Raw genomic sequence first — 24,722 nt, forward strand, 5'->3', positions numbered from 1 at the left:
TGAATTTAATGATTTTGTGTATTGTACAGTTTAGTTGATATCCCCTTCTTGTGTGCACTTTAATTACTGCTTTGGAAACAAACATTTGTCTTATGTCATCAAACCTCTACATCTACACTCCATTCACTTTTACTTTTGAAAAAAAAGTCACGATGTGTCCAGTATTGTCAAGATGTTTTTTCACTTACCAAATTCATATGAAACTTGATGGAGAAGTGGAACGCTGACAAAGGAAGAAACTGTTACATTTTGGTTTGACTTACTTTAAAATTGTGGGATAAAGCTTTAGTCTCGTCGGAGGAGTGCCTTCTCTGAGTTTGAAAGTTTGCGTATTTGTTGTTCTAGTTTAACTGCCTAAAAATAAACAGGAAATGTATCTTGCTGAATTTCTGTTTGCTAATGATTCATGATCACTGCTTTGACTTAGAACTTGGAATCCTGTAAATGGGGTCTAGTTTTTCTTTCTTTAATCCATGTTTTGTTCTGGTGTAGTTGGATTCATCTCCAGCACCATCAGTAAACTGTTATTTTGTAAAGAAGTACCATTTTAAATGATCACTTCATCTGTATTGTTTTCCACAGGTCATCTTCAGGAAAGGTGAGCCCAGAGAGCATTCGTTCAAAGGCATCTCCATCAGAATCATCTGAAGATAGTCATGACCAGCGTGGAAAAAAACCACCCCCAAGTCCAGGGAAGAAGGAGGAATTATCTCTATACAAAAAGACCAAAAGAGCAATAACAAGCAAGAAATACAGCATCCCCAAGCATGAAGCTGAAGCAACAACACCCATTGAACTCATCAGTCGAGGCCCAGATGGACGTTTTGTTATAGATCCTACAGACAGAGAAATGTCTGTCAAACCCCGGCGAATTGAGGGCTTCCCATTTGTGGAAGAATCAGACCTATATCCTGAATTCCGACAGTCAGATGAAGAGAATGATGACGCTAGGGCTCTTCCACCAGTTATGCCCCCCTTGCGGCCTCACCAGATCTCCCCTATCTCCAGTCAGGAATCCTACCTGCAACCTCCAGCCTACAGCTCTCATTTCCACAGGCCCTTCGAAGGTATGACCATCATGGAGAGCAGTCGGCTCCAGGCCACTGGGCAGATCCGAGGCTCTCTCCACCACAGGGCTTTTTATGGCTATCTAGGTCCTCCTGGAGATCATGATCCTCCACCTCCTTTTTACATGCCAGATACCAGCCCACTTAGCTCTGTCATGTCCTCCCCTCCATACCTTGCTGAGGGTCCTTTTGGCCACGCTATGATTCCTGAAGAAATGGGAGAAAGTGATTTTCCGCAATATGCTGTCTCTGGTTTTCCACTTCCACTGACCCTCACCTCTTCCATTCGTTCTCCAGAGATTTGGCAGGGATTGGATTTTACCTTTGCAAGTTTGGAGGGACCCCAGTTCATTTTTCCACCACATCAACCTTTGCATCTCCGCCACGATTCTCCCTATCCCCCTCCACCTCATGTTCTTCCCCTTAGTGCTATCCAGACCTCCTCTCTTCCAATGCCCACTTATCCAGCTGTCCTGCCACTGGAGGCCCCAAAGAGCCACTCAAGCAAGTCTCCCAGCAAGGCCAGGCCTCATGGCTCCCCAGCCAAGCATTTAGCTATGCAAGAGGCACATTTAGGGCAGCTAAGACACACAAGCCATGGAATGGGTGTGCCGGTTTTGCCTTACACCGATCCAATGGCCCATATTGTTCCTAGCACATTCAGTAGCTTGGACACACGATGGTTTGAAACCACTCCTCATTTCAGTCCCAGACATGCTCGTAGGATGGATCCTGGCATGCATCAGGTGGTTCTTCAGCCCTCTCGCCTCTCACCCCTCACCCAAAGCCCCCTTAGCTCTCATGAGGGCTCCCCAGAGATAGTAGTTCGTCCCAGGCCACGTCCCGGCATTGTCCAACCTACTATACCTTCAGAGATGTCTGAGATTACCCTCCTCCCTCCTTCCACAGCCAGCTTCTCAAGAAGATCTTCTCCCTCCTCCTCACCTGCTCAAGCCCAGGGTAGCAGGAGAACAAGCCCCAGCTACCATTCCCACATGGCCTTTGCCACCTCTGCAACCAGCTACCCAGCTTCCCAGTCTCCATCACCCCCCATGGAAAGCAGCAACATATTTGGGCAGATGCCATCTCAAAGGAGGACTGAGGAGGAGATCCTTCCATCGGAGCCTTCTCCACCCCAGTTGTCAGCTTCAGGGTAGGTCCATAAGGATTACAGAGCGGGATACCATTTGAGTCATCTGCCCCAACCCATAATGCTTTGGTGTGTGAAGTTGCTCTGATATTTTTGTTTCTGAAGTGCTATGTACTAATCATTATTTCCTAAAGTCATCTCTGTGGCAAATTAATTTTATAGTTTAGCTTATGCTTTTTTCATTTGACTTAATGAAAATGAAAGTTGTAAGGTGGAAGGAAACCATTTTGTTCGGATTTTTTTTTTTGATTTCCTTTTTTTAAGTTTAGCTTCAATTTGGTCAGTGCTGCTTTTCATGTCAGGCATAAACTTACTCACCCACTGAATCTCTGAAGCACTGTTTCAAAATATTCACCTGGAAATGTACATCGTAAATTTTCATGTGAAAATGCTAAAAGTAAGTAAGTAAATGGTGAATTGACAAGAAAATGCATTTGCTTCACAGATTGCATTTCAGACCTTTAAGGGCTACAATCCATCTGGTTAAAAAAAAATTAAAAACCATGGCCAGTCAAATGCTTTTTTTTTTTGGGGGGGGGGGGGGGCAGGCCCCTGAAAGCCTGGTAATATGCAGACATCACCACGGGATCCCTGTTTTTCCATCTGTATTATGTTACCCTGCTTTCACCTAACAGGAGGACTCTCATAATATCCACCAAGTCAGTTCCCCAGAGAAAACACCCATTGTTATGTCCAGCTCCAAGCCTTGAAGATGCCTTTATCATGCAGAGGGATGAGTTCATCGTGGCAGGCCCTGCGGCCCATCCTCAGCCTTAGTAACTTGATTGCATGACCAATTCTCCCTTGCTGTCCAATCTTTCAGATTTTTTTTCCTACTCTACTTTCCTCCCCGATTCTATAACCCACGCCTCCCCAACTCCCTTAAACGCCTTCAGGTCATCCAGGTCTGACTACCAAGGGAAGGTTGTTGGGAAAAGTGTGTCACAGGGCCTGTCCGCTTCTCATGTACTGCAATGTCTCCATCATTATCAAGTAGGGGCAGTGTGGTGGTTCTTGATGGCTCCTGGAGTCTTACCTGCTTTGTTTTTGATTGATCTCAGCTATCTGGGCAGCGTTGTTGTGACCAGGTCCTCTACACCGCAATAGGTAAGGGTTGGATCCATGTCTGAAAGGGGGGGGTTAGCAGGTGGGACTTTTTTGATCACCTCGTCCTTTAAAGGGGAATACAAGCCTTTGAGTCTTTGAGTTGTTCCTTACTTCAGTCAACACATGTAGCTGATTTCAGTTCTTTCTTTTTTTCCCTTTATGTCAAAGTGGCTATGCATTTTAAGTTCTGCAGTCTTAAGTACATTATGCATTCTGACTGATATGCATATGCCATCTGTAAGATAATAGATCAGGTCAGAAATGTCTCACCAACATGTTTTCATGCTTGAGTTGTTTGCTAACTGACCACAATCACAAAAACGTTAACCCTGTTAATCTGTTAAGGATACCAAATCACAGATGGATATATCCTTAGTGTATATATCTCATGAAAACATTTAAAAGTTTTTATTTACGTCACTACATATAACCTTAACCAAATTACTTCAGCAAAGATCAGCTGGCACTTATACAATGCTTGATGGTCCAAGTACATTTCACTTATCCTTTCTGTTTTTTTGACACACACACACACACACACACACACACACACACACACACACACACACACACACACACACACACACACACACACACACACACACATACTTTTGAAAAGCACACTCCAGCAGTAGTAATAGTTAATGTTTTTAGGCCTTTTGTACCTGAGTTGAGACAGGTCTTGCAGCCCGGGACACAGTACCATGTCGTATGCTCGAGTCCAGCTGAACTGCACGCAGCTCATGTTTTTCGGGCATGGTATGCAAAAGTCACATGAGTAAAATACACTGAACTAAGTGCATTAAAGGGGTTAAGTTCGCTTGGCTAAGTAATGGGTCAGCATCTATGAGTATGCCTTTAACCCTCATTAATGGTCACCATATTGGTTGTTGTGTGTGCAACAACTCTGATGTTTTCATAGCCCTATAGCCATTTATTTTGACATGATGCAGTCTTCCCCTGAACAATTCCCCTGAGCACCTCAAGAAACCCTCTACACCAGTAGTAGTATAATACTAGAAAAAGTCAAGAATCAAGCAAAGCGAAGAATTTTATTCAAAAAGTTCTCCAGAACATCTGTTCCATCTATTACAGCTTCTCCCTCTCTGTAATGTGGGAATCTTGTTCTGTTGTATCACTGAAATATACCGCTAAAGACTAAACCACTTGTCCACTTGTGTGGGGACTGCTCTTCCTCATGCCGCTGAACTCTTATTCAAGATAATTTATCTGGATTTCAGAAGTGGGGCCAAACGTCCATACATGTCCCTTCCGGTTCTCTACAAGCTGTTTGTTCTCGTTTTTGCGCCCCACCCTCACCCCCTCCCTTTTACAATGATTTAACTACTCATTAGTACATGGGGATCTGCCTGGCCCGGGAGCTGCTGCCAGTTCTCTCTGAGGCCTTCCCAAGCCACAGCCCCAATTCATGATCACATCATCTGCCATTATCTACTAGAAATGCTGTCAAACTTATGAGGATGTGGTCCCAGCCAGTGAATCAAGCTTTGTTATTAGAAATACATTTATGGGTAGCTTTTGGTAAAGATTGAACTGGGCTACAGTGGTCCCTTATTTATCGCAGGAGTTACGTTCTAAAAATAACCCGCGATAGGTGAAATCTGCGAAGTAGCCAACTTTATTTTTTAAAGTTATTATAGATGTTTTAAGGCTGTAAAACCCCTCACTACACACTTTGTACACTTTTCTCTCTTGTTTAAACACCCTCAAAGTTCAAACCTTCGTAGAAAAATAATTCCAGTATTATAGAATGAAACCAAAGATCAAACCCTGTTTTCAGGTCCAGAACATGGGAATAGAGCAGCTGCCAGAGAATTCAACATGAATTCAATGAATCAATGGTACAGAAGTAGAGGAAGCAAGAAGAATGAGTTGTTTGACTTATCTGACTGTTTTGTTTTGTTTAATGCGCCTCAACGGGCGATCGTGGCTCAAGAGTTGGGAGTTCACCTTGTAATCGGAAGGTTGCCGGTTCGACCCCAGCTTGGACAGTCTCGGTCGTTGTGTCCTTGGGCAAGACACTTCACCCGTTGCCTACTGGTGGTGGTCAGAGGGCCCGGTGGCGCCAGTGTCCGGCAGCCTCGCCTCTGTCAGTGTGCCCCAGGGTGGCCGTGGCTACAATGTAGCTTGCCATCACCAGTGTGTGAATGGGTGGATGACTGGTTGTGTAAAGCGCTTTGGGGTCCTTAGGGATTAGTAAAGCGCTATACAAATACAGGCCATTTACCATAATTCGGTGTGCTTTATGGTCCAAAAAATACGGTAACTTCTACCTTTCTTTAGCATGTCCAGAAGTCCAACTTTTTGTGCAATGGTTAGCATCGTCCTCTGCCTTTTACGTGCTACTGCAGGTGCCTTTGACGGTGCAAAACGTTTCGTCGACATTGTTGTGTTTGTTGGGGAGAAAACGTACAAACATACAGTACAGCACTTCAGAGTCACACTGCTAGCAATCGAAGATTTATGTAAATTTGACAAGTTAAACACATTACACAAGGAGACAGGAGACACGGCACGGAGGAGATTGATTGACACTGGTCTACAACTGATCAGGACATGGAACACAATGCGCTGTAAAAAAAAAAAAAAAAAAAAAAAGCATGCAAAATTGCACACACACACAAAACAAATCCACGAAACAGCGAGGCCGCAAAAAGTGAACCGCGTTATAGCGAGGGACCACTGTATACTCAAACTGAACACTTAGAATGTTCAAAACACAACATTTAGTTTATAATAAATCACAATGTCTGCAATACTGAAGAAGAAAGATATCCAGACATACAAAGATCAGTAACTTCCACACATGTGTGTAGTTATTCAATGTCATGTGGTCATTCCAAGTGGACTTTTGTATTGGGATACCACACATTATTGTGTATGACAATGTAATCTCCTATCATATCACTTAGTGATTCCAACTAGTACATATTCTTGTCAAAAGACTTAAAAATTCAGTGATTGCTTTTGCTGAAACAAAACTAATTTTTCTATACTGGTCTTTGTGGCAGATGAGTACAAACGTGTTACGAAACTGTTCAGTTGCATGTACAGCAAGTAGTTCAGAGGTTGGCCAGGATCCATGAATTATCCATAGCCATTCACCACAGCCACAGTCATTTGAATGACTTTTTTATTAGCTGGTAGAGGAACCCAAACAGTGTGTTGATTCAATTTAGATTAAAATAGTATCAACAATGTAAAATTCCATTGGCACATAATATTGATGAATTCCCACAGCTAAGAATTCAATTTTCAGATCACAGAAACACCTCCCTCCTGCAACATGACAAGTGCAGGCCTAACTAATGCAGTCCCTCCACATTTCTTCTTACTACTCAGATAGATGTTGCTGTCCTGCCAACAGACCTGAAGGCAGGCAAGGGGATCTGGCAAGGTTTGACTAAACGTAACTTCATTAAGTTCTTCAGACTACTCTCAGTGTGCTTCGTTTGAGTCTTAAGCAGTTAACCAAGCTTGTTTATATTATTTTCCAAATACCTCACATTCCTGGTTATTTTCTGAATTGTTATAGTTTCCTTGCTCCGGGTAGTAGAACCGTCAGCAGGATTGCCTTGCAAAGATTCTGCCTTGCAAAGATCATATGCCAAAAAAAAACAAAACATATAAAACAAAAAGGAGCTTTTTCACCTTCATATAAATCACAGTGAGCAAGAATAATACATTTATCAGCAAGTTTAAAACAAAACAAAGCAAGAGCTGCAGCAGCAGGAAGAAATCTGAATCCATACTGAATCCATGATCCAGTAGTTCATGTAGTTAGCACTCATCAGCAAATAATGGCGATATCAGAATTCATTTCAAGATGTCCAGAACAAGACCTGCTTATTTTGCTTTACTCACCTTACGGTGCCCGATCCAATTATTTTTGTGCATTTTGGTATGCCTACCAGCTACCGCCAGCTGGCGTACGAAATTGTTACTCATTTTTCACTATGTCAAGAAGACAAAGCAGAGCACACTGCTAACTGCTTGGCTTTTGGGATGGATGGATTAACCATAGTTTATGTTCAGCTGTCTCTTGTGAGCTGGTTGTTTTTGTCAAATTTCTTATGTATCAGTATTGCTCAGAGTGTAGCTGTACTCTGCCTTTTTGGCCAGTTCCCAAGTTTGTCTCACCACAAGACTGAAAAAAAAGAAAAGAAATGTCAGGACCCAAAATGATCTTTTCTCAACTTACTAGCTGAAGAAGGTTGCCTATTCAGCTGGAGTCCGGATTATCAACTAGCAACCACCTGTCAGCTTCAAAGTGATGCCTGGAAAGCAAATCACTTCCTGTGTAGACTTAGTTAACAGGAATAATTTAGTTACTTAAAGTATTCCCTGTGACAAGAAAATCTGAATACCAAGGCAGTAAGGGAATTCTACTTGATAAGATGCCTTAAAACAATCAGGCTACATTAAAGGTGAAATTAAGTCCAGTTTAAAGCAATCTAATTAACCCTCAAGTCACAAAGCTATTTTAGCATCTAAATATACGAAGTAAGGACATGACCCTGACATATTGGAAACAGGACTTTTTAAAAAGTGATTTCCATTTTTTATACGTATGCTCGTTTCTTTATCTTACTGTATATTTTTTATTGTTTCTTTGCAAAAGGAGTTAAAAACAAAAATTACACCTGCACAGTTTATTTAGCATCCTCCTCTGACACTTCCCTGCAAAACAAATTGTCTTTGCTTCAATAAAAATAGAAAATAATACATTTAACATGTTATGTTTGAGGGACTGATCTATACCTAGATGGTAGTATCATTTTAACACCAAAATGTTGAACTCAGTCTATAATGCTTTGATCAACAACAATCTACAGTCCGGTAGAGCCACATTTGGGGCGTTCTTTCATATTTGATCAATTCCATTGATAGGTGCTTCATTAATTAAAAACAATCTTGTATGTAGATGTGTAATGTAGAAAATATTTTGTAAAGAAAGACTTGAAAATGTTTGGATTGCTGACATATCTGAAAGAAATTACTTATCTAATTATGGAAAGATAACAGATAATATAAAATAAAGTAATAGCAGTGAGGTTCTGTGCAAGGTGACACTGCTTTGTCTTTCAAACACAATTTGCAATACAACCTGTGCTCTGGGCACACATTGCAGATGCATCGCAGAAATATCCTGATCACCTCCTTAAGGGCCCACCTCTATGGGAAGGATTCATGTACACAATAGTGTATCAAAATAGTCTGAAATTTGATAATCTTCATGTTCTGATGTTGACAATCATTCATTTGAGCCAGTTTATCAATTTGGCATTAGCCAAATTATCTCCGTCAAAGCTTTTGCAATTGTTTTTGCAGAAAATCTTGCTACTCCAAGTATGTCTGTCATGGTTAAAAAAAAAGAACAACATCAGACTGGAGAGAAATGTAGTTAGATGGTAACACAGAGAGGGAAGAAAGTCAAAAAAGTAAAGCTGAGGGTAATGAACTACCAGAAGGCGGCATTGCAGACATCAAGGATAGCTACAAGTACCTTGGATCCTGAATGGGAACCATGAAGAGGCCACTTGGAAAGCCCCAAATACCTTCAGAGAGTAAGGCAAGTCCTGAGCAGTCTGCTGAATGGGAAGAACAAGTCCTGGCAGTCAACACGTAAGCCTTACCAGTTATCCTGCTGGGATAATAAGCCGGCAAAAGAGGAAGAGAGAACCCACTGACATCAAGACAAGAAAGTTCTTTACGATGCATAAAGGGTTTCACCCCAAGTCCAGCACCCTGAGACAATATGCTAAGCAAAAGGAAGGAGCCTGAGGACTAGTGACTGTCCAAACCACTATCCAGGATGAAGCAACAAACATTGATAAGTACATCAGGAAGATAGCCACAGCCAGTCATGTGCTTAGTGAATATCTCCGGCAGCATAAACTGAAGAATTAAGAGGAGGAAGATGGGCAGCATAATGGAAGGACAGACTCCTGCATGGTATGTTCCACAGGCAGCTAGAAGACGTGACTGACATGATTAAGATTAAATAATGTACCATGTTCTGATTCAGGGATTTCTGAAAAAATTCAAACGTACAGCTCTGCTATCACTTCCGACATAAATGAAGACAGAAAACTAAACAGCAGTGACGTTTGTAGGGTTACTGAAGTTGGACTAGCTGGTATATAATGATGTACTATGTGATCGCTAGCGACACAGCTATGTTAGCATAACATAAACACAGTGAAGCTGGAGGATGAACGCTAACTTTTTTCCACTCGATAAAAGTTAACGTGAGGGTTCCTGATGGTTAGGGAGAAATGCAATCGCATGGCAGGATGCTATAAATGGACCAAACTTCAGTCAGGAGAACTACTGAGATAATCCATCCACAATACGAGGTTAGTCATTAATTTACTGCTGCATGGGCTGGGCTGTAGTTACATCGTAAGGTTTTAAAAATTAAGCATTAAAATGAATAGTGGTAATAAAAACCAAGAGAGGCCAACAGTGATCTTTTTAGGGGCTTGTTCACATTAAATAGAACAAGATACAAAGCATGAAAACATGTTAAAACCACAACAGCCTTAATAAACGCAGAGCAGTTTAGGGTTCATACATTATACGGTTGCAGTACAGTTGTTATTATTGTCACTAGTCACATCCTGTTTATCAGAATCAGAATCAGAATACTTTATTGATCCCTGGGGGAAATTATTTTTTGTTACAGTGTTCCATTTTAAACCAACATTAAGACAAGACAGACAATACACTAACTAAGAATAGTACAATATATACATATATATACATACATACATACATAAGTCACTTATAAATAAATATTTGGAAAAGAAACATGTGTAGCTGTAGCAGCAAACAGTGTGTTAAGTGGATGCGTTGTACAGGGAGATGGCCACAGGCAGGAATGATTTCCTGTGTCGTTCAGTGGTGCTTTTCGGTAATCTCAGTCTCTCACTGAACGTGCTCCTGTGACTGACCAGCATGTCATGGAGTGGGTGGGAGGTGTTATCCAACATTGTCTTTATCTTGGACAGCATCCGCCTCTCCGACACCACCTTGAGGGAGTCCAGCTCCATCCCCACAACATTGCTGGCCTTACGGATCAGTTTATTAAGTCTGTTGGCATCTGCGACCCTCAGCCTGCTCCCCCAGCATGCAACAGCATAGAGGATCGCACTGGCCACCACAGACTCATAGAAAATCCTCAGCATTTTCTGGCAGATGTTGAAGGACCTCAGTCGCCTCAAATGACAGTTAAAATAAATAACATTCATATAAGAAATAAAATTGTCTCTGGTAAACTGTATATGGTGTTAAATAGGCCTGCTACTGTACTTTAATGTCGGTCATAAGGGCGGTGCTTTAAGAGCCATGTATTTTATGAGGTGGTAGTCATTGTGAAAAGTTTGAGAACCACTGAGCTAGATGAAGCTGGACTGAAAGACAGCGCAGTGGAACTAATCATGGCCACACAGGAACAAGCTCTAAGTACAAGATCGATAGAGGCTGAGGTCTAACCAAGTGTCTGTGTACAGGAACAGCTGTGCGGAGTACGGCATGGAAGTCCCGAAATTGGGACACACACCCCTGGGTGGTTGAGAATGACAGAGCGAAGATCCTGTGGGACTTCCAGATGCAGAAAAACTGCTCACGATCAACCAACCAGACAGAGAAGTGGTGGACAATCAGAGGAAGAAGGCAGCAGTAATAGATGTAGCTATACCAACTGACAGCAAAAAAGAAGACTGGACGTTTGAGAAAAACCAAGGGCTGAGAAAAGTGCTAAAGAAGGAGGGTGTGGAGGATGAAGGCAACAGTTGCCCCCGTAGTAACTGAGGGACCTGGGGCAGTGACCCCCACACTGGCCAGGTGATTCCAGCAGATCCCAGAAACAACACCTGAGGTCTCTGTCAAGAAGAGTACAGTCCTAGGAACAGCAAAGATACTGCACAGGAACCTGCAAGCTCCCAGGCATAAAGATATGTGTGTGTGTGTGTGTGTGTGTGTGTGTGTGTGTGTGTGTGTGTGTGTGTGTGTGTGTGTGTGTGTGTGTGTGTGTGTGTGTGTGTGTACATACATACCTGGGGTCATAAATGATGTCACAGAACTTTTACCCCACCAATATGCAAACTGGTGTGAAACACTATTAAAAGCTTTAACAGAAGTAGATTCATGGTAGGAAGTGTTTTGTATAATTGAGAATATAACAGACATACTTGTTACTAGTAATATGATCCCACTGCATCAGCCCAAGTTTAAGTCTAGTTAATATAAAATGAGCTAGTTCAAAATAAGCTAAGACGGACTATTTTGTTTAGCCATTTGTATTAAAATTTGATCTTCAGTTTAAATATATCTGTTATACTTGGTTGAATCATTCCATTTTTACAGGCTGGTCTTCTTCTGCCTAAAGTTGTGTATGAATTTAGAGGGTTAGCTTTTGTCCAGTGGCATGCAAAAATAATTGTTACTTTAAAAAAACCATACAGGTTGATTTTGGTGTTTTGTCTCTTTGGCACTGAGTGACTCGATAAAAACAGTGACTGCGTGGACCTTTTCTTTCCTCCGCATAGACACTGTCTGTTCTCAGATCACTTTGTAAACATGCTTTTAGCATTCTCCTCAAGCGTGACACATTCTGCCATTTCTAAATAACAGATGCTTATACTGTACGACCCCAATTGAAAATATTTTGAAGGCAATAAAATATTTTGTAAGATTGGCGTTGTGATGTCACCTGAAGCTGTGTGTCCACTGGGAGGAATAGTTGACAACTGTGTTTTCTTGTGGTTGTTTTTGTTTTTGCTTTAAAAATGAAGCAGACAGTGCTGTTGCATGTTCTTGGCAGTGATGAAATTGTTGCGCGTTTAAACTTCGGAGCTCAAAGTAATTTAAAATGTATTTTAGCTTTTAATAAAATTGCACTAGATTCCTAGAAAGTTTTTAAGAGCTATAGCGTAACGATAGCCACGACCAGCACTTCCCACGAGCATCTCTATATAAATTAGGACAAAATCCTGGTGGACACATGGCCCTAATCCTCTACATAAAGCATCTGTAGAGAGCATGAATCAATTCATCTCCTGTAAGTATACAATTGCACTTGTAAGTGGACTGCAGAACAGTTCTCACTGCCATGTGACACAAGTGCCCTGCCAAAGCAGCTTCTGCACTTCTTTTTCTTCTAAAGAACCAATGTTTTATAAAAGTGGGGCAACCAGGGAGGGTTGAGGTTCCCCTTAATCTTTGAGTTACCTGCCCAATGAAGTGCTTTTGAATGTATTCCCCTTTAAAGTCGTGTTCCATGTGCAAACTGCCATGCATGCTATCGCTAAATATTGCTCTTCCGTTTCAAAACAGAAACAATTATATGGATAAATTCTTGTTACATTTGTTGTCCTGGTGCTTCGCTTTTCTTTGGCTTATTTTTCATTATGTGACTGTTCCCAAGTAGTCATTTTCCCCTCCCGCCATCTCTCCCCCTGTCAGCATGGTGAAGCCCATTGTAGACAGTATCCATGTCTATGAACACATATTGATGATGCTTTGTTGCTCAGCTGTGATTCTTCCCCTCTACTAACAGCATTCGGTTTCTCTCTGCAGCCACGGTGGGAAGATGGCCTCTCTGTAAAGCATATTGTTTTCTGTGCCTTGAGAGAATTAAGCGCGTGCTTGTGGCAGAAATCTGGGGGCTGCCTTGTCACATGTGCCTCTGTGAATGGGAGGGAAGTGATGAACAGCTGCGAAAAATGTACTTCACGCCAAGGAAACATTTGTATCTGTTATTTTCAGAGAGAAATGCCTTACTAATTAGAGTAAACATTCAAATCTGCAGACTTATGAATTGGAAAGAGCATTTAGTAATCTTCATTTTGGAAACAGTTCCTCTGAAACCAACAGTGCAAGTCTTTTTAAGTGGAACTTTTCTCACTGACCTAATCTAGCCAATGGGATCAATAGATAGCTTCAGGAGTTGTGAAATACTCTGTTTTTCTTTGGATGAAAATTGTTTGGATCAATTTGAGCAAAATATCTTCAATGCCCCAGAAATTTCAAGGTGCATAATACTTAATGAAATCTGGATTTTATTTAGTGAAAAAATTTCATAGTAAATCCAGATGATGTATAAGGTTATAGTAGTCATAATCACATGGTTTTCTTATTGCAAAGCTTGGGTAAGCCTCAATAGGTGTCTCACATTGATCCTTTGGCAATGTGCTGCACCTCTTGCTTAGCACGAGCAGTGCTGTTCTGAGATTGTGTGGGTTGTGTTGCGCTCCGTAGTGCAGAAATACAGTTCACTGACCACGTTTAGCCTGGAGTTACCCCTTTTTTCCTCTTTCTCTCTTCTTTATTCAGAAAACGTCGAGGTGCGCAGAGTGCCCTTTCAGGGTCTGAGAGGATCGATGCACTGAGATACCAACGTATTAAAAAGGCCAAGAAGATGACTATGAACAACAATAACTCCAAGACCAGAAAGAAAGCAGGTGTGAACCACCATTAAATATTTGTTCTCATTTTCTCCACTGTTGAGGTCTCTATAGTGAAATGACCTGCTGCCATTTTCAGAAGATTGTCAAGCATGGCATTTTGAAGCTCATCACCAGCTGGCATTTGGTCAGGAGCCTTTCCTGTCACATTCCAGCATCATTTTAATGTGCAGGGCAGTGCGTTAGAATACCACCTTAAAGGAGAAAGTGTAACACCCCCCCTCCAAAAATCATGAAACATTACCCCAGACAACACAAGGTCCTTAAAAATGAATTTTCTTCTTAAACTAAACTTGTAGACTTTTGACAAATGGAGGTGTTGGGAGTGTTTCCGAGTCCAAACACTCCCAAAAGCAAACAGTGAGGCATCACTGAAAACAAATTACATCCTGTTCCGTCAGATGTTGCAATCAAGATCTGCTTTTTATGAAAAGTGGGACTCAAGTGGTTGAGAAGTATGCTAGCTTATTGCTTGACCACTCGAGTTCCCTAAAAATTCAAATATTTTAACAAAAACAGAGTACAGCACAGTAATAGAGTTGAATGTTGAAGATGAAAATATATGCACCAAAAAGCCAACTGACATATCATAATTTACATTATATGGAAAAGAGTACTGGGACACCCACACATTAAACATGAGAGCTCTTTGCTTCTAGAAACTGCTGCAGTTTTTGTGCTGATGTTAATGCCAGAGGTTTGGAGTTACTGCACAGCAGAGAGTTGGTGACGTTTATGCAACAAGCTCAAAGTGTCATCTTAGGGAGCATTCTCATTGCTAGAGCCTCCTTAGCTTAGAATAGTGTAAGTCCAAACAGCATAGCATAAAATGCTTACACTGTAATAAAAAAAGGCAGGCTTTTGACCGTGTTATATGATCTGACTTAGCAGCACTTATGGCCTGGCATACGTTGTGCATGAACTTACAGGTTGTATATGGAGATATATTTTAGTTTTTAATGTTTAGTTTAAATGAGGTATAACAGATGCAGGTATAGTGGATTTTGTCGTCATTGTAAAAGTAAAAATCACTGTTTCCAGTTATTAAAATTAACTGACTGCCTGCTGGCTCAAGATTCATACTATATTACAGAAAAACTGGACTTGTGGGTGCTTCATGGAGTTGATCTACTCCTGCCCAGAAGCAAAGCATCATTTCAGGGAAAGTGTCGGAACAGCATTTCCACCTTGAGTTCTGGTGGCTATGACCTGGCTGTTCGTCTCTTTGCCTCCAGGTGTCTCCACCTCTCAGACCCAGCAGGCCTACACCTCTCAGGTACTCCAGCCCGAAGAAGCTCTCTACCTCCGCAAAAAGAAGAAACGGCCCATTCTCCATGACCCATATATTCGCTTTTCTGCTCTGCTTTACCGTCGTCCAATTCGGGAGGACCAGAAAGCTATTTTGGCTAGCATGGACAACACAGACCTAGACCATGCCACCCTCCTCTGAAAGTCACAGCTGTGCAATACAGCTCCCCTTTCCAAAATGACACTGCACTAGCTACGTCTCAGCTGAAAGAAAAAAGAATACTTTCACTAGAATTGTCGCAGTTTATTACCTACAAAGGGGAGTGGCACAAAATTTCAGCATTCAGATTTGGTTTATTCCACAGCTGCACCCCTTGGTCAGTTTAGTTTGCATTAGTAAGCATTCTGCTGTGTTCATGAATTAACCTTGACAAGTCTCAATTTCTTCAAAAAAAAGCAGATTAAGAGAATTATTATCAGAAGCCACACATATGTTTTTGTTTAAAAAAAAATCAGATTAATGCCATCTTTGATTGGAATTGTGGTTTTGAGGCATTTCCTCCCCCAAATTTTGGATTATTTGACGTCCTGCTTTGGAGACCCAAAGGCACAGCAATCTTCTGTTCTTACATCAAGTAGTATTCCATTTAAAAAAATGTTTAGAGCTCTAAAGATTTAAGTGATAACTGACACATTTGTCCAAAATTTTACTCCAGTGCAAAATCATTAACTAGAATAAATACAGCCAACCATTTTGCTGATTTTCGTAACGACTATTTTCCTACTCCAGTCTTCATATTCTTAATTTTAACATTCCCTCCAGCCTCGGGTCCTGTTTCTTGTGCTGAGCCAATCCTCTCTCCCCATCCTGCGGGTCTCCGTTTACAGCACCTTCTATAAGAACCTCTCTCCGCCAGCAGCATCTCTTATCTGCCGAGAAACTCGCCTCACAAATATGGGTGTTCTCACTTCCTACCAAGTATACCTCAGAGCACAGGACACGAGACCACACAACCACCTGGATCAGCCAGGACAACAAACTAGCCTTTTTACTCATCTTTTCATTATTGTTGCTTTTTTTATGTACCTGTTTTTATATTTGTTTCCAACTGTGCAAACACTGAACACATAGTTTTATCTGTTCAAGAAAGATTCACATCTTTACTCATCAGCTTTTTTCTGCTCTGTGCTGAATGAGCAGGAAAAGGGCTTGTGGTAAAAGGAAACAGAAACATTACCTTTAGCTTTACTGTACTCGGCCTAATCTTCACTCTGTGTAGTTTTTCACTGACAGATGGGAACCAAACAGGTCTCGTCTTCATTCCACATAATATTACAAAAAATCTGGCACCCTCAAATGTGGCTTTTTAATAACAAAAAATATTGTGATTTCTATTTAGTTTTTTATGAAGTTATACAGTTGCTCCAATTATTTTTAATTTTAATTTTAATTCCAGCTTTTTACATCTCAGAACGGTTTGCACTGGAGCAAAATCTTGTCCACGTCCTGTCTCTTCCTTTACATTTCACTTCTTCTACTTTAGTTAGCATAGAGGGCTGCAAATCCACTTCTGAAATTTATGCCAAAACAATTCAGTGAACAGAAAGAAACAACTTTAGGGATTTTGTGCCATTTCAGATACATATATATATATATATATGTATCATTTACGTGTATGTATATATATATATACATACACGTGTGTGTGTGTGTGTGTGTGTGTGTGTATACTTACAATTTTGCTTCATATTTATTTAGGAGGGCATAAAACACTGGCTTTATTTGGCCTTAATCTTTGCCTGTTTCATTTGTGTCAAACTTTATTTAATGTTTGTTTTTTATTTGTGTTTTTTATATCTGCTTCTTTTGTCCGGTTTCTATTTATGTGCTTGTCATTTGTTGAGACTCCATCTATGCTCCAAGAAAACGCTGTGTGGCACTGAAGGTCACACACAGTGAGCCGAATGTTTTTGCTGTATTTTCACAGATTGGTTCAAATATTGATTCCACAGATTGAGAAGTGTGTTTGACATGTGATGGATTTGCTGGATGCTACGCAGCTACACGGTTCATTTTTTTAATGATTGGATGAGTAACAAAAGTGCCATAACATCAGAAACTCAGCTATATTACACAGTACACATGCTGCTTCTTGTTAAATGGTAAATGGCCTGCATTTGTATAGCGCTTTTCTAGTCCATAGGACCCCAAAGCGCTTTACACTACATTCAGTCATTCACCCATTCACACACTGGCAATGGCAAGCTACATTGTAGCTTGCCACTGACAGAGGCAAGGCTGCCAGACACAGGCGCCACCAGGCCCTCTGACCACCACCAGTAGGCAAACATGGGGTTAGTATCTTGCCCAAGGATATTTGACATGCAGCCAGGATGCAGCCTGGGATCGAACCACCGACCTTCTGATTAGTGGCTGACCTGCTCTGCCACCTGAGCTACAGCCACCCTTGTTACATTATGGAATCCGCAGATGAGGGGTGTGTACGTTAAAACAACAACAAAAAAATCCAATCAAGCTTTTGTCGTGTGTGGATTTTTATCAATAGAAGGTGTATTCACTTGTAGGTGTCATGGTGACATGTTGCAATATGAGAACAATGGAGGTTGATTAATATGACAGTGGTGATGTGCATCTTAATCTATTTATTTCTTTATTTCTTGTGATTTTGAGCTGCTAATCCCAGCAGTCTTCTAAAATCAGACATTTTTTCAGTGACTACATTTACTTGCTTGTATAAGATATTTCCACAATAAATGCTTTCATAAAGAGCAATTTTAGATAGGCCTTCTGTAATGCAGGAGCAATTCTGGAATAGATGTGATTCTTTTTTTCATTTAGATCTATGTAATAAAACGGCTGCTGTAACTAAATCTTCTGAGTGCGTTTGTAATACATGAATAAACAAGCTAAAAGAAAAGAAAACATATAACAGAAGAGTCCTGACTTGACAGACGTTATACAAAAAAGAAAAAAGTAGAGAAGCTCCAGATAATGCACTTATTGTGGAAATAACTATGTTAATTCATACAACTTTAACCACATTTTCCACTTCCAAAGCCCAATAACAAGAGTTTTAGTCAGAATAACTTGGCTTCACACCTCCTATAGAAATTACTGGTAACATTTTGTTAACAAGACCCACTCCAATCTGTAAATTCTGTGCTGCGTTTAGGGACAAGGTCAACAAAAGTGGAAATCCTGAATGTTGTTTTTTATATTCTTTATAAAGTACAAAGGGGGCCCACCACACACAGGGACTCATCTGCATGTCACATATTCTTTTTGTCGCTGGTAGTAAGTTGCCAGCGGTCATTCCAGACTTAGGTAGTAACCTTCTAATGAGTTTAGCATGCCTTCAGTCGATCACTGGTATCCTCCACACTCATTGGCAGATGCTTCAGTGTCTCATCTTGAAGCTGCAAAATGTTTAACGTGGGTCCCGCCCACTTCATGTCTTGCTGAATGTTACTGGTTTTCTGTGGTGACTGGTTGCCACATCGTTGCTAGTTGCTACACGTCTGGATGCCCCTTAAGGCACGATCTTAAGGCTAAATAGCTATCTCCTCATATCTCCTCAGAGGTGATGTAGTAGTGATGGCAAACAGAAGTTCGTGAGATGCTGGGGAAACCATGAGTGATGCATCCATAAATGACTGCAAATACCACTTCCATTTCCAAAATGTGAGCAGGCTTTTGGTGCGAGTGGTGATTGGTTTCAGAATCCTGTTGAAAGAAGAACAGGGAAGTCTTCTTCCATGAAGCCCCTGTCTGAGGCATCGCAAGATTTGAAAAGCTGTATTTTGACAACAATTCAAAGGTTTAATTTGCTTTGTGCCTGTTAAATACACCACAGTTTATTTCATTTCAGCAGACCTTGGTGTGTGTGTGTGTGTCTCTCGGTGAGGGGAGGAAATATGGTGCTGTGGCAGTTTGTAGGCTGAAACAGAGAGGACTGAAACTGATTGCATGTAACACAGTGGATGAAGACCCAAGATGAATGCATAAAAAATAGCTATAATATCCTCAAAATTTGATATAGATTATTACAATTATATTTACAGTTCTAAGAAGAAACAAATGAATTAGGAGTAAAATAAATTTGTGATTGACTAAAATTGGCTTTTAAAATAATGGAATAGATTTTAGAATAGTCTTGCAGCTTCCTTTAAAGAGTTTATATCAAGGATTTAAAGGCACTTAATTTATCCAACAGGGGGCATCCTGCAACTTTCCTGTTTGCTTCACAACTTTGAAATGTCACAAATAATAAGTTAACAACCAGCTGATCCGAGCAAAGTCGGACAGAGCGTAAATCTGTAATCTGTGACTTATTGTGACTGTATAACAGATTATTTGTAATCTGTCATATTATCTCAGTAAGGACTCATAATTAACTACATATGACAAATGTTTGGAAAATCTGTTTACATTTCATATGTCTGAAAAAAGAAAACAGTCGGCTGATTTATTGAAATTTTAAAACACTTTTAAACAAATATCAATAACTGCCTTAAAAATCCTATATCAGTCGGGCTCTAGTTTAAATGCTTTTTAAGTTAAGCATTATTAATTAATGATCATTAATTAGTTAACTAATGCTATTAGGAGAATGTGAATTAACAGCCACTTTGACTTTATTTATAAAATGTTTATCTACAGTGTTTAATTTGCTGAAGTTAAACTAGGGATGGACTGTACTGGGCAATACCAGTTTGTAACCTGTATTTAAGCAGGCAACTGCTTAAAAATACCTTCAGAATAGAATAGAATAGAATAGCCCTTTATTGTTATTAGTATTAGTGACAGAGACCTCCAGAAGGAAAACCTCTTGAAGAACTGCAGATAGGACTAAAATGAAATATCAGGGTTTAAAAGATCAGCAGCATACATCCATAAACATTTCAGCATACTGTCCCCTAGGAGTCAAATATTTAATTAGATTCTGCAGAGGGTAATTTTAAAAAAGCACCTTTAAAACAAAACTGAGTTAATGTGATTGCTATCTTGTAATGTACATACTATACTGACATGTACCAGTATACTTAAATCTCTTAATGAATTATTTCTAAAATACATATATCTGAAAGCTCACTTTGCTAATTAACTAAATAGTCAACATATTGTTCTATGTTGTATTTATTTCACATCTGAAAAGAATTTTAAGTGAGCTAATGTATACAGAGGTTTCTATATTGAAATTAATTAGTCTATATATTGTAAAATGTAAAACCAGAAATTGCATATTTTAGTAATATTTGTCGATATGCATGCATGAATGAGAGCAATTTATATGTTTTCCCAATTTATGTCCATATGGAAATACACTTTAAGTAGATATAGCCAGTGTATATTTTTCAGTTTGAGAGTCAAGTCTCCCAAAGCACACACAGCAGGGTCTACTCAGTCCTCTGTATCACTTCTATAGTGGCCTGAGAACTTGATGAATATCGAGCTCATATTTCACTGACTTTGCATCTCATCCCCTACCAGTCAACCAGATTTCCACCCAGAACTTGTGTTGGAACAATGACAGCTACTTATTCAGCATGGGCAGGTTTAATACAGACTCACAGCTCTGACATCGCTGTTGTCTCAGACTTAGAATTACATCCCACTTTTCATCCACTGATTGCATGTAGAACACGCATTTGTGTTGAGTGCATTTTTGGTTTTTGTCTTGAATAACACTCTTTCCAGACTTATTTGAATGTATCTGGTATCAGTAGGGAATGGCATAGTGGTGCAGCAGTTAGCAGTGTCACCTCAAAGAATCTAGTCTTGTGTTTGAATCCACCCTGGGGCCTTTCTGTGCAGAGGTTGGTTGTATGGTGTCTCCATGGGTTCTCTCTGTCTGTGTTAGACCTGTGACAGATTAGCAACCTGTCATTGGTGTGGTTGACATACTATACTGACATGTATACTCAGCTGTAACAGGTGCAACAGGCTGCCTGTTCAAATACATGTAGATAAAGTCACAAGAACAGCTCTTTAGCTTAGCAACTGTAGTTGTACAACTGTGTGACTTTGCATCGTTTGATCACCAAAGGTTTTAATTAGACTTAGGTGAGTGAGGATAGCTGAGAAATCTTAAAATGACCGAGGGAAAGGTCATCTATCTTGACAAAAAATTACTGTTAGCCTCTTAACTTGTCCATGTAAATAGTGTGTATTGGCAGATATAGTCTGCATGGTATAAATGATTGAGTGATGCTGACAAAAACTGGGATTTGCAACAGTGGTCTTGGTTTTAAGATAGAAGCCACAATTAAAATCTTTAGCTGAACAATCAAAATCAAACTAACTGTAAAAAGCTGTTTACTTACTTTGGTGAATAATGCAACTCAGAGAGTGCAGCAGGCAAAAACATGTGCTGTGGGTTTGAGTAGTCAAGAGGATTTAAGACTTCAGAATTGTTTCTAGATGTCCTGCTAATTAGGACAGGTAGATGTACTACCTCGGTATGTCTTTGTAAGTGTGTGTTAGGCCATGTTACCTACATGTTACTAAGTCATGTTAGCTCTGTGGAGGTATATATTAAAAAAATCTGTATTTTTGCACATGGCCATCCCTACAGTTGTAATACACCGTTTCTCCATGACAAGCTGGAAGATTAAAACCTGCAACCACAATGTCAGAGCCAATATTATCATAGTTAACTAGATGTTAACAGTTAACCCTCTGCCTTTAAACACACTAGCTAGTTCGCAGCTTTGCTAACATAGATAAATCTACAATTATTACAAAGTAATTGTAAAAACTCTAGACATCAGAGATTAGCCAATATTACTTATCAATCCAACAGCAAGAAGGCGAGCTAAGTATCTGCCTGCAACCTTTCAGACTTTCCAACATTTATTATTTTTCAGTCTCTTACTCTCTCTCTTTTCCCTTCTATAAATGTCATGTTCTTTCACATTGCTGCTGCCATTGTTTCCATATTGAGAATACAAAGGTAGTTTTGTCCTCTAGCTAGGTGAAGACCCATTGGTGGTAGTGTGTTACATTATGTTATAAAGCATTACGCGACTTTCCCAGGACAGTTATGAGAGTCTGAAGCAGTTATTTTAAGGTGCAAAAGTTGCCTGACTGTTGCATCCAGAATACATATATGCAGAAATAAATATTTTAAAGAGAAAAATACTCATAGTTTGGCAATGAAAAAAGACATTACCAAATGTGCTATTACATTTTGTAATGTAAGAAAGATTGGTAGTGTATTTTTGCACTGAATGTGGCAGTAACATCTCTCAAAAATGAGATGAAATTTGATTAACAAAATAAATTCAAAATATCAATTTGTCTTATATTAGAGATATTCCATGTATTTTATATTTTTTTATTATTTACATCATTTTCTTTTCTCTGTGTAGATCACAAACTGTACTTTGGACACACACACACACACACACACACACACACACACACACACACACACACACACACACACACACACACACACACACACACACACACACACACAAAACCCATGCTTGATTAGTGTGTCTTTGTGAAATCATGTATTACTCAGCTCACTATACTGCTCTACATTTTGAGCCAAATATGATGATTTGCAGTTGATGGTACTGAAGCAGGAATTTCACATTTTTTAAAATCACGCATTCAAAGACACTTTTTGAGGAAAATCTCAGTACTGTATCACTCAGTCCCTGAACTGAGGAGCACCTCTTTCAGTGACCAGTCATCATATTGTTGAAGATGTTCACATTTTTAAATGCTAAAGAGGATTTTACCCCATGTGCTAAATGAGAAAGAATACCTGGTGCTAATACATGCTGCACATGTTAAAGGAAAAATGTTTGTTTACTTACAAAATAGATTTAGTTGCTAAATGCAACCAGACTCATCTTTTTCCTCATTTTCATTATTTTTTATGAGCTCAAATTTTCAGTTTATATGTAAACACTGGCATCAGTCATTGTCAGTCATTATCACAGAGGTTGCTTTGATATTGCTTTAACATCATAGCTGTGAACTGCAAACTGTTACAGTGATGAAATCCATCATACATCACTACCCTGAAAAAACAGCTCACGTCTCTGCAAAGTCTTTTTAAACATTCATTATGGGGACTACAAGCCCATAAATAAATAACATAGTCATATTTGTTAAACACTTTTGAGTACAGTTTGTTGTTGAAAAAAAGGCATCCTTTGATTGAAGAAAGGATGTACAGTAATAATAGACATGCAAACAAAAGCTACTTAAAAGCCAGCAGCAGACAGCTGCAAGTAATACATATGCAGACGTATTACTTCAGCCTGGAGTAATGTATGAAACTACATTACAAACTAAAGTGCAGAAAACAGATCACAGTTTAAGAAAAAAGTTTGTTACTACCATGTAAATAATAACTGAAATTAACATCCGTTGTCTCACGCCCTCTCAACATTATATATATATATATATATATATATATATATATATATATATATATATATATATATATATATATATATATATATATATATATATATATATATATGCACATACATCATTGTTGTGTGTGTGTGTGCGTGTAGAAGAAACTACAATGCACATCGACTATATTGGCTGGGTGCGAACTGTAGTAGGGTATGCTTAGTGACACATTATAACATGATGTAACAGTGTCCATAACATACGTGAGTGATGGAAATGTTCTAAATCCTAGAAATTAGTTTAATAATAAAATAATATAGAGACAGATTATATATATATATATACACACATATATATATATATATATAACACACGACTATCTATATTTGGGGACAGTACTTGTTTTCAAGAATGTACAAGTCTATATTCTATTCTATTATTTTTATATCCATCTACTGCTTTATATTGTAGCGCTGCAGAATTGTACACAAAGTAGAGAATTATGTATGTTTAATTGTATACAAAACAAAAGAGAATGGTGCACCACACTGTACTGTATATCTCATTGTCTATTACACAGAGAATCTCAGAGAAGGTTGCAGCGAGCTAGTTTTTATAGTAATGTACATTTGCAAATGTACCTGTTGAATTGTTTTTGCACCTTCCACACCCCACACTGCTTATGTATTCATTATGGAGAGGAGTATTGCTCTGTGTTAGGTTAACATCATTAGACCTTTTTTTAGACCTTTTTGGCTACTGCAGTTAAACATTTTTGAATCTACTTTGGCATGAAAGAATCGGTACGGTGCTCTCTTGCAATCTTCACACATTAGAGCACAGAAATCTAATTGTAGGTTATATTTATGGAATTCACAAACTGTGCAGACTGATAATATTTGACAGTGTATATGTGTATATTTCAGTATATGTGTAACAGAAGCAGTGCTTTGTGCTGCTGTTTTGGAACTGATGTAAGGGGGGCTCCAAATGTTTGATTTTTGTTGGAAACTGAAGCATGTGCAACTTACTGAACATTCTCCTGGATTTCGCACTCAAGTGGAGGTCGAGCATTGCAGCAGCTGCTAAAAGTTACTCCAGACATTCAGTTCACTGCTGTACATTGCCAAAAAGAAAAGGACAAGAAACATGTCATATACATTCTGACAACTGGTGCTATTTAAAAACATCTGTGGTGCTTTTTTTTTTTAAGTTAGGTATTTCCTTGCTTCAGACAAAATGTAGCTACACAATCCTGT

At 39.5% G+C, this 24,722-nt stretch overlaps 1 protein-coding gene across 1 annotated transcript in view; it reads left to right on the forward strand.

Annotated features, from left to right (window-relative positions):
* Window positions 1-17,328, forward strand: part of igsf9bb (immunoglobulin superfamily, member 9Bb) — a 147,015-nt gene extending 129,687 nt beyond the window's left edge. Inside the window, exons 18-20 of the mRNA XM_085419952.1 lie at window positions 583-2,220; window positions 13,684-13,811; window positions 15,050-17,328. Coding sequence (XP_085276078.1) covers window positions 583-2,220; window positions 13,684-13,811; window positions 15,050-15,264 — 1,981 coding nt within the window. The 3' untranslated portion in view covers window positions 15,265-17,328. The remainder of the gene's footprint in view (window positions 1-582; window positions 2,221-13,683; window positions 13,812-15,049) is intronic.
* Window positions 17,329-24,722: the final 7,394 nt, after the last annotated feature.

Source organism: Rhamphochromis longiceps, linkage group LG10 (assembly GCF_057381845.1).
Source record: "Rhamphochromis longiceps isolate RC_006_pf linkage group LG10, R_longiceps_female_GT1.1, whole genome shotgun sequence".
Classification (NCBI taxonomy): domain Eukaryota; kingdom Metazoa; phylum Chordata; class Actinopteri; order Cichliformes; family Cichlidae; genus Rhamphochromis; species Rhamphochromis longiceps.